This window comes from Melospiza georgiana, chromosome 4, assembly GCF_028018845.1.
Source record: "Melospiza georgiana isolate bMelGeo1 chromosome 4, bMelGeo1.pri, whole genome shotgun sequence".
Classification (NCBI taxonomy): Eukaryota; Metazoa; Chordata; class Aves; order Passeriformes; family Passerellidae; genus Melospiza; species Melospiza georgiana.
This window is the reverse complement of record NC_080433.1, coordinates 31,425,184-31,435,387: the sequence shown is the minus strand read 5'-3', so window position 1 is coordinate 31,435,387 and position 10,204 is coordinate 31,425,184. Positions and strand designations below refer to the sequence as shown.

At 50.3% G+C, this 10,204-nt stretch overlaps 1 protein-coding gene and 1 non-coding gene across 2 annotated transcripts; both read left to right on the top strand.

Moving 5' to 3' along the window:
- The first annotated feature begins 1,115 nt into the window (after positions 1-1,115).
- Positions 1,116-8,229, top strand: RPL3 (ribosomal protein L3). The gene is made up of 10 exons (XM_058023363.1): positions 1,116-1,194; positions 2,194-2,386; positions 2,866-3,034; positions 3,894-4,029; positions 5,190-5,376; positions 5,755-5,915; positions 6,211-6,312; positions 6,789-6,884; positions 7,332-7,451; positions 8,120-8,229. The coding sequence occupies exons 1-10, from the start codon at positions 1,192-1,194 to the stop codon at positions 8,162-8,164; spliced, it is 1,212 nt and encodes a 403-aa protein (XP_057879346.1). The 5' UTR covers positions 1,116-1,191; the 3' UTR covers positions 8,165-8,229.
- Positions 5,494-5,586, top strand: LOC131083261 (small nucleolar RNA U83B). Its single transcript, XR_009114412.1, has one exon. It is a non-coding gene; the product is annotated as a small nucleolar RNA U83B (small nucleolar RNA).
- Positions 8,230-10,204: the final 1,975 nt, after the last annotated feature.

The following is a 10,204-nucleotide window of genomic DNA, read 5'->3' as shown; positions in this document are numbered from 1 at the left end:
TGTGCCTGTTGGGCAGAGTAGCTGCACACCAGTGGTCTGCTGGCTGCTGCAAAGTCCCTAATAATCTGGAATGGAAAGCAAGCCCTTGGGTTATGACATGGTTCCCTAAGCCCAGCAGTGGAAAAAAATGTACAAGAGTTAAAGGCGAATGTATGAGGGAGATGGAGGAGCATTTACAGCCAACCATGGGCTCCCGTTGGGAGTTCCAAAGAGGGAGCAGCCATTCCTCCCCTTCTGTGGGGCTCCTTTTGAGGGGCGGGTTGGTGGTAGAAGATGGACCATCTCCATCACATCCAGCTGCAGAATTCTAGAATGGTTTGGGCTGGAAGGGGCCTTAAAGGTTATCTGGTCCAAACCTCCCTGCAATGAGCAGGAACATCTTCAACTAGATCAGCCTGCTCAGAGCCCTGTCCAACCTGACTTCGGATCTTTCCAGGGATGGGCCATCTCTGTTTTAGGAAGATGAGCTGCAGTGCCAGCACAGCTGGATCCTTAGCTCTCCTGTTCATTCTGGGTGCAGGAATCTCCTCGCTATGTTGTGTCAAATACATCCTCATTTGTCAGGCCCAGGAGATCCTGAGGATGCCCCATGTGTGGGAGGCTCTAAACCACCCAGCTCTGGCTTCCACTGATACCAGTGCATTGGGTTTGCATCCTCTTCTGTACCACAAGCAATAGTGGATTAAGGCCTGTGTTCATTATAATAACACAGATGAAATTTCACAAAATTAAAATAAATTAAATTTTGAAACTCCATTTCAAGAAAAAAAATGAAATGAAAATCCATGGAATGAAATTTCAAAATTTCATGAAACTGAGGGACATTTTGAAATTTCATGAAATGAAATTAGTATTATGAAATAAAATTTAATTAAATGAAATGGAGAAATGAAATGAAGTTTGATGAAATGAAACGAAACGACACGTCAAGTTTTCATGACATTAAGTGAAATGTAGTTGAATGAAATGGGATGAAGTGAAATAAGCATTATCTCTTATGACCGAAGTTCCCCACAAGCCCCGCTAGATGGTTTATGCGGTCTTGTTTTTCTGCGCATCGGTGCCCGCGCACCCTTTTGGATGCGCTCGCCACCCGTAGCGCCGCGCGCCCTCTCGCGAGACCGAGGGCCGGGCCGCTTATAAAGGCTGCGCGCGGCGCAGGCGGCCCTTCCGGCCCGGCGCGTGGACAAGATGGTGGGTGCGGAGGCCTCGGGCCTGGCGCGCATCCCGCGGGCATCGCCGCCATCCCGGCCCCGTCTGCCGCGCCGCCCCGCTCCCGCCGCCTCCGGCACCTGCGGGACGCCGTACGGGGCTCATGGCGGGGCGCGGGCCCGGCGTTGTGCCGGGAGACCGGGTGGGCCAGCGTGGTGCCGGGCGGGGAGCGGGGTGTGCGTGGCGCGGGCAGCTGTGGGGGCATTTGGGGCACTTTTTTGTAGGAGGGGGGCGGCTTCTCTCTAGAGAGCTCCTGTGGTTGTGGCCCTTTTGGGGATTTAAACTTCGCTTAGGGTAACTCTTGTGGGGTATTTTTTTTCTTACATAAATGTGTGCTCTTTTTAGTTCCCTGTACAGCTGCACGGTATTTTTCTTTAATTTGCGTGTGGGATTGGATGGGTAGATCTTTGGCCTGAAAGTTCTCCGGGTGGAAGTTAGTCTCTAATGGCTCTGAGGCTGCAGGGGTGGTACTCAAGGAGAAAATCTTCGGGAAAAATACTGCTCTTCCACCCAGAGCAATGGCTCAAGGGCGGGTGTTGACATGCTGCTTTACTGCAGTTTTTCAAACTGAAATTGTCTCTGTAATGCTTATTTTGGTACCGATTCATTGGAAAATGTGAAGCTGTCTGTGCTGCATTTTTTAGACTTGTGAGGTGGGACTGAACTTGTAGTGGCACGCTGTGGCCAAATTGCAGCTTCTGTAGTTCCCTGGCCAGAGCGGGACTTGGTGGCATCTTAGAATAAGCTTGGAAGGGACATTAAAGAAATCTGGGAAGTTCATAGTTAATGCGTGGGGATTGCATTCCTGTAACATAATAGAGTTCAGAAGCCCAGCAGGTGATAGAGGGAATTTCTGTAATGCAGAATGCCTCGGATATGTGTAATATTAGTGTTCCCAGGCAAGGACAGAGCTGGCCTTGGCCCCGAGGGGGCCCAAGTAAGGCTCTGCAGCAAGCACTGAATGCCGGTTTTCTCTCGCAGTCTCACCGCAAGTTCTCGGCCCCGAGGCACGGCTCCCTGGGCTTCCTGCCCCGCAAGCGCAGCAGCCGGCACCGCGGCAAGGTCAAGAGCTTTCCCAAAGATGACCCCAGCAAGCCCGTCCATCTCACCGCCTTCCTGGGCTACAAGGCTGGCATGACCCACATTGTCCGCGAGGTGGACAGACCTGGATCCAGTATGTATTAATGTTCTCTTGGAACGGGAGGTGGGCTTGGTCAGGAATGGTCACACGTGGTCCCTTCAGCAGCCGCTCTGGGTTCTAGTCCTAGCTTGACTTCACCCTGTTCCAAGTCCAAGTAGGAGGTGTATTTCTGCTGTAACCACTGGTTTGGTTTAGCTGCACCTTGAGATGGCTCTTCTGGATGGGGGGACATCAGTCATCTGCATTTGGTGTTTTTTGGGAGATTGTCCAGTCCTTGCTGCCATCCATTTTGCCTATCCATTTTGGCTGACCTTTCTCCTGAGCCAGCCTCAAAGTTTTGCAAGGCATTAAATAATGATGTCAGAGTTGGTTGCTTTACTCTGCATCATCTCTGAGAAAAGAGCTTGAGTCATTTAACCTTTCACATGGAGGACTTGGGAGTTAGGAAAAACAGGTGGTGTTAGAAGAGTTGCTGCTGGAATTAATTGTGCTGTGTTTCTGTTTCCATCCAGAGGTGAACAAGAAGGAGGTGGTGGAGGCAGTCACTATAATAGAGACCCCTCCCATGGTCATCGTGGGCATCGTGGGGTACGTGCAGACTCCTCGTGGTCTCCGTAGCTTCAAGACCATCTTTGCTGAGCACATCAGCGATGAGTGCAAGCGCCGCTTCTACAAGAACTGGTGAGACTGCGGGGCCTGGCCTGCTCTCAGGCCATGATTCGTGTTTTTACTGTTGGGCTGCAATGATCCTAGCGTGGCTTTTTAGCAGTTAGTGTTCAGCTGTGACAGACTGGCCTAATAAAGGGCTAGGCTGTAGGAGTGGCACCATAGTGAGGGTGCACCGCAACTTTTGGTGGTGCTGGTGCGGGTGTGGTGGGCTTGGCTTTGCCCAGGCACTCCCTAACAGGCTACACGTGATGATACTTCGACGGGCGGACATAAGGAAATCGCCTCTGGTGCTTGTTGATGAGTGTCGAGTCCTGACTGTAGCCCTGTTCTCTCAGGAGAGGGGAAGACAAGTGTCACTTGTGATTGCCATTCCAGGCGCTGTTGTTGTGATTAAAAGTGTGTTTGCCCAAGTGTGGCTCCAGCGTGTCTGGAGCTTCCAGCCTGTTTATGAACTTGGCAGGTGAAAAGACGTCAGAGTGGAGCAATAAGGTTCTCAAGGGTGTTTTAGTAACAACCTTGCTGTTGGGCACACAAGGGGGGGGAATTAGGGTATTTTGAAGCAGATCACAGTCATCTCGTAATAGCTTTAAAGATCTGGTTTTTTTCTGTTATTGTTTGACATCTCCTTACAGTCTTTTGTTTTCTGTAGCGTGAATGTTAATGTGCTTTGGAATTCATGGCAGCTCCGCTCAGCTTTGGCAATTTTGCCACTGTCTGATGAGCTCCAGGCTCCGCTTGCCAGTGGAAAAGAGTCATTAGAAGCTGGCAATGAGCCAAAGCCAACTGAGGTGGCAACTCCTTCCGCTCACCCCACTTCCCTGGGGATTGATGAAGGGCTTAGCCAAACCTTGTCTCTGCTCTGCTCCTGAAGGCACAAATCCAAGAAGAAGGCCTTCACCAAATACTGCAAGAAGTGGCAAGATGAGGAGGGCAAAAAGCAGTTGGAGAAAGATTTCAATAGCATGAAGAAGTACTGCCAGGTTATTAGAGTCATGGCTCACACTCAGGTAAGTGCCTGTGGGCTCAGGTATGTTGGAAACTGCTGAGAGAGCAAGCTTGAAACTTGATCCATCTCTGTAGGGAGATTTCTGCCTTCCCCTGCAGCTTGACACTGTCTATTCAGCACACTCATTCTCTACAGAACTGTACTCACTGGATGTTTGAGGAGCCTTGGCAACCACTGGCTGGTTTTGAAGGAGTGTCCCAAAGAGACTGAGCTGTAGTAGGAACTTTTTGGCTTCGGTCATTTGCTGATACTGTGTAGACCTAGACTCTTAATTTCAGCTACAAATAAAACCTGAAGATTGAACTCAGGGGTTTATGTGCTCAGCATCATTTCAGGCTGCATTCTCTTGGGATTGCAAGCACTCAGACTTTTGGCAGGTTCTCTTGCTCAGCTGGAGGAGGTCTTCTGCTGAGTGATGTGGTATCTCCCCAGCTGTCAGTGCTCTAACTTTCTTGGGAGATGGATTAAATCTTTTGAATTGGTTCTAATTGCAGTAAGATGGCAAATTTTAATAGAATTAATTTCCTGTAGTAGACAGTACAGGTAGTGTTGCAACCTGTATTGATTCTATCACCAGTTCCCTCTGCTAAATGCAGGAGAAGTAACTGTAAGTACAGTCCAACCCAAAGCAGCCTTAAGTGTGGCAGGCTTTTATCAAATAATCAGAGCAGTTTGGGTTGGAAGGGGCTTAAGGATCATCCAGTTCCAACCCCCATGCTCTGGGCAGGGGCTCCTTCCACTACACCAGGTTGCTCAGGCCCCCCCCCCGTCAAACCTGACTGAACAGTTGGAGGGGGAGGAGGGGCTTCCAAAGGTTTTCTGGGCAACCTGTGCCAGTGACTCACGAACCTCATATTAAAAATAATCCTTAGGTCCAATTTAAATCCACTCTGTTACAGTTTAAAACTATTGCCCCTTGTTTTCATGTTAATCCTCAGTTGAATTTTGCTGATGGCTGTGAGGTTAGAGAACTCTGTGCTACTGTGGGTGGCTTGCAAGCCACTAAACAGCTTTCCCCCTTGTTGTAGGGACTTCTTTAAGTTCTGTATTTTGGGAAAAGGATACTAGAGAAATATATTGGGCCAGGGCTAAAAGGAGGCTGGGCTTACAGGGTCCATTGCAGAAGAGCTGGAGCTGAATGTCATATTTTCTGTGTCCTAGATGCGTTTGCTCCCCCTGAGGCAGAAGAAGTCTCACCTGATGGAGATCCAGGTGAATGGTGGCACTGTTGCTGAGAAGGTGGATTGGGCCCGGGAGAAGCTGGAGCAGCAGGTGCCTGTGTCAACAGTCTTTGGCCAGGATGAGATGATAGATGTCATTGGAGTCACCAAGGGCAAGGGATATAAAGGTAAACACATGGAAGCCGTTCTCTTGGTGATAGGATACAGTTTTAAATGAAATGCTGGCCTTGTGTTTTCATAAGTGCATGTACCAAGAGCTGGGTAGGTAAATGTGTACTGCTGTCACAGTTCAATGATGAGACCATGGAATGAGCGCTGGGCACAGCGCCTGACACCCGTGAGGAGTCATTCCATGCTGCCTTCCTTCTGAGAACACAGCCCAGGGACAGCCAGGGAGGGACCTTCACCGGGAAGTGGTGACTGCTGGGACGCTGCATCTGTGCTTTTGTTGCCTGGGGACTGCAGCTTGACAAAGTGGCTTAAACTGTGATTGAGGACCGAAGTGACATCTCAGCTTGACAGCAGGCTGCTTTGGTCCCTTGCAGGTGTCACCAGCCGCTGGCACACCAAGAAGCTGCCCCGCAAGACTCACCGTGGCCTGCGCAAGGTGGCGTGCATCGGTGCCTGGCACCCCGCCCGCGTGGCCTTCTCCGTGGCACGGGCGGGCCAGAAGGGCTACCACCACCGCACCGAGATCAACAAGAAGGTTGGTGTGTCTCAGCTGCTGGCCAGGAGCGAGAGCTGCCTGATGTCACTTGCTCTGTGACAGTGAACAGACAGCGTGGGGAGCTCTGCTTGGAGTGTTTTGCTGTGTTAGAATGTTGTCTTGGGGATAGTGGCCATGCTTAGTTATGTTAAATAACTAAAATTCTTGGATGGCCACGTGTTTCCCAAGTGCAGCAGACTGTTTCCTCGGAGGCTTTGGAGAATTCTTTATATTTTATCTGATGAAAGGTTCTTTCTCCTACCTTTTGCTAAGTAGACTTTCTTTATGTTTTTAGATTTACAAGATTGGCCAAGGTTACCAAATCAAGGATGGAAAGCTGATCAAAAACAATGCATCAACTGATTATGACTTGTCTGACAAGAGCATTAACCCTCTGGTGAGTTGCTGCAGCTCTGTGCGAGGAGTCTGCTCGTGAGCTGCAATCCTAAGAGGCAAATGGGCCCTGGTATAAGACACAAAGTTATTAAATGAAGAGCTCTTGAATAAGTCAGCTGCTGTTGAAGGTGGTGGTGTTTAGTCAGCCTCAGTATTGATTTGTATAACATGGAAATTTAATTTGTTATGCAGTAATAGGACAGGGATGTTGCAAACCTCGAATGGTACTTGTACAAGGAATAACTTAGTGAGAAGAGCTTTTGCTGTTTTGTCAGCCTCTTCTGCTGTTCTTAGTAAAAGCCCTACAGCAACAAGTAAACAGCTGCATAAGAAGCTTGACCAGTGAAAGGCAATACTGGAAACAGGATTTCAGTGGATGTGGGAATGGCCAAGGCCCAGAAATGGTGTTGATCTGTAGGCAGATGTGATCACTGGTCCTGCTTGGTACAGAGCACTGACTGTTCTCTCCTTTTCCAGGGAGGCTTTGTCCACTATGGTGAGGTGACCAATGACTTCATCATGGTGAAGGGCTGTGTTGTGGGCACCAAGAAGAGGGTCCTGACTCTGCGCAAGGTGAGTGGTGGGCTGGAACAGTTCAAGGGAGCTGTGCTGTTCTCTGGTGCAGGTGGGGTGTGTGCTGTTTTGGGGAATCATGTGGCTTGCTAGAAAGAAAAGCCTTCCACACAAACCCACCTTGTATTAAAGGCCTTGGGAGTGACCTGAGGTCATTTCTGCAGGTGTAGTGATGGACATGGTTAGGGCTTGAGAAATCTTGTGGGCAGAAGGGCCCTGGTGGACTGGGACTTGTGCTGCAGGGAGCTGGCCAGTCTTCAGCCTGGGAGGTCAAAGGTGCAGGGTAGATAGCTCATGGTCAGGTGTTCTTGCACATGGTAGCAGCTGAGGTCTGGGGTCAGAGGGACCGAGGAGGCATTAGCCATGGAGGGGACAAGAAGTAGCCAGTGTACTGGAGGCTAAAAGGGCGCTGCTGCTGGCATACTCACCTGGCATCTCTCTTTTTAGTCCCTGCTTGTGCAGACCAAGCGCCGGGCCCTGGAGAAGATTGACTTGAAGTTCATTGACACAACCTCCAAATTTGGTCATGGCCGCTTCCAGACAGCTGAGGAGAAGAAGGCTTTCATGGTAAGGGCTCTTCCTGACACATTTATTGCTGTACCCCACTGGGTTATCTTCGAGCTCATGGCAGCTGATAGCTAGCTTGGCCTTTTGAGCTGTCATGTGGCCGAAGTTCCTGTGAAACAAACTTCTCTTGAGAGGCCTCTTCCTGCCAGCTTGGTTTATAACTGCAGTGGGCCTGGGGGGTCTCTGTTCCCCAGTGACAGCTCTCTGTGTCTGAGGGGTGATGGATGCCATATTAGAGCACAGGTTGTTCAGTGTTGAAGCACGGAACAAGCACCACTCCATTTTCTCTAAGAGCAGCTCGTGAGGAGGGTGCTCACAGTGGTGGCATTCCCAGTTTGTCAGTGGCTGGAGAAGGCAGCCAGGAGCTCTGAAGGCCCTGGCAGGGTCCGAGCCGTGCCGTGCTCGGGGCCCAGCAGGAGCTTCCCCACCAGGTGGCGCCAGCGTTGTGCTCAGGAGCAGCCGCCGTCACCCAGCCAGCCCAGAGGGCTGCTCCGCATTCAGCCTTTCCCAGAACCTCTGCCTGTGGGGTTGGGCCATGGGCTTTCCAGTGGGTTGCAGCATGGAGGGCTTTTTTTGCCTTGATTTCTTTACAGCTTTTGGGATTGGGATGTTAGGTCATTTGTGCAGGCTGCTGTTTACATGACTTGTTTTTTGTGGGTTTTTTTCAGGGACCACTCAAGAAGGATCGCATTGCAAAAGAGGAGGCAGCCTAATGGGTGGAATGGTCCTATGGCCTGTGTGCTCTCAGACCAAAAAATAAATATGTTAAAGAAGTTAATTTTGCCTCTTGCTATATACATTGCTGTGTCAAGCCTGGTACTCTGACTGCAGGTTCTACATGTAGATCAAACCAAAGAAGCATGTGACATGAACGTCTGCCTTGTAGCAGCAGGGTTGCTTTAAAAAAAAATGAAGCCGCTGTTGCTGGTTTTGCAGAGCAGAGATTGTGGGTCAGAGCAGGATGTCTCTGGGTTGTGTGAAGTAGTGAAGCAGCAGGGACCCAAAATGTGTTTGCAGTTGCTGAGATATCGGTCCATCTGTCAAGTCCCAGCTGGGTGGACAGAGAACTTTAAGTCAAATGGGTTGTGAAATAGCCCAGACATTCAAACCACTAAATTTTAGGTAGCTGATGGGTGCTGGCTGTTGCCATGGAAACCTTCCAGTGTCTGTATGGCAGGGCCTGCTAGCCTGCACATTTTGCAAATACAGTTTGTTGCTGTCCCTGAGAGCAGCAGAAGGCAGCAGATACACTAAAAAATCCCAGCCTCACAACAGCTGGGTTTTTTAGAATCGCATGCAGTTTCCCTGCTGAAGGGTGGCAGGAGGCAGGCCTGCCTGGGCAGGGAGGGCGGTGATCTGCATCCACCCTCTGAGGGGTGGGAGAGCTGTGAGTGCCGCTGGTGTTGTGTTACTGCCTGGCCTAAAATACCCTGCTGGCTCCCAGGGAGAGCTTTGGTGTGTCCTTCCCTGACCATAATTGGAGACGTGGCAGCAATTGAGGCAATTACTGCAGACTTTCACACCAAAGCGTAGCACTGCCCTGAAACAGACCTGGGTTGGCCCTATTTGCTCTTATCTGAAGTGGAGAAAGGTGGGATGTAGAGATTTTTTCATGTGGTGGTGAACGAGAGCCTTCTAAGAGTTAAAAGGTGGCAAGAAGGAGGAAAAACATTTACCTTGTTTCCCTAGAAACCAGACTGGGTGACTGAATGAGCTGCCTGGCTCACTGTCAGCCTCATTTAACACATGAACCTGCTGGCTGATTTCAGCCAAGTGAAATAAGGGAGAAATAATAAGTAATTCTTTTTCCCTTGTCATAAGTCTCAAGTTGGCAGGTAGGTGGAGAAGATCCTTAAATTAGTATTCCTCTGATGCAGAAAAGTGGAATTCCCAATCCGTCCAGCCTGAGCCTGCAGTTTAATGGACAGCTCTGAGGAGTGAGGTTGTTTCCCCTCCACCTGTTAGCCTCAGGTGGGCTTTTCACTTTCTAAAGGTGGAATGTACTAGCTGGCTAGGGAGGGCATGGCTCTGAGCCAGCCCTGCCTGCTGCTGCTTCTGTCTCACCAGTCAGATGCATCCAAGGGAATTGGGATTATCAGGATAAAAGGGTGTGCTGGGGGTGAGCATCCATGACAAACTGGACTACCTTGATGAAAATCTCTAAAAGCACCTAGTTGTACCATATCTTGTGGTGGGAGCTCTGGGATGTTGCTGATTTTAAGTGACAATGATAGCAGAGGGAATTTTTAGTTAAATTGGCACCAAAGTAGGTGGGAGCAGTCCTGGAGGAATGTCATTGTTGAAGATGCTCGGCGTGTGTCTGGCAGGAGGAGTTTCTTTGTCTTGGAACCCAGTGCCAGACTTGGATTTGTTTATTTTTGAAGCGATTGTTGCTGACTGATAAAACAGCGAATAGTGAGGGGGGGAAAAAAGCCCCACAAAAGCGGTTTCCTGGAATCCTAGGGACATCCAGCGTCAGGAGGTGGCGCTCCTTCCTCTGTAGACACTTGTCACCGAGGGCTTGCTGGTGGGACTGGCCTGGGGAAAAGCCCTGCTTAGCCGGGGCACCCGGGCTGTGTGTGTCCCCTCAGCCCCCCTTAGCGCTCCCTGGAACCCCACGATAACTCCCGGCTGCCTTGCTGGGCGGCTCCTGGGAACCTGCTGTGGGAGGTCCCTGCCAAGCCGTGTGCCTGGGCAGTGAAGCCATGGGTTCCAAGCTGGCTTTGGCAAAGCCTCCCACTCCTAAAGCCTGC

Excerpts from the sequence above, each read along its gene's own strand:
- RPL3 (XM_058023363.1), top strand. Across the intron at positions 2,387-2,865 it reads GGTGGACAGACCTGGATCCA|AGGTGAACAAGAAGGAGGTG; the intron begins GTATGTATTAAT and ends GTTTCCATCCAG. Across the intron at positions 6,313-6,788 it reads ACAAGAGCATTAACCCTCTG|GGAGGCTTTGTCCACTATGG; the intron begins GTGAGTTGCTGC and ends CTCCTTTTCCAG.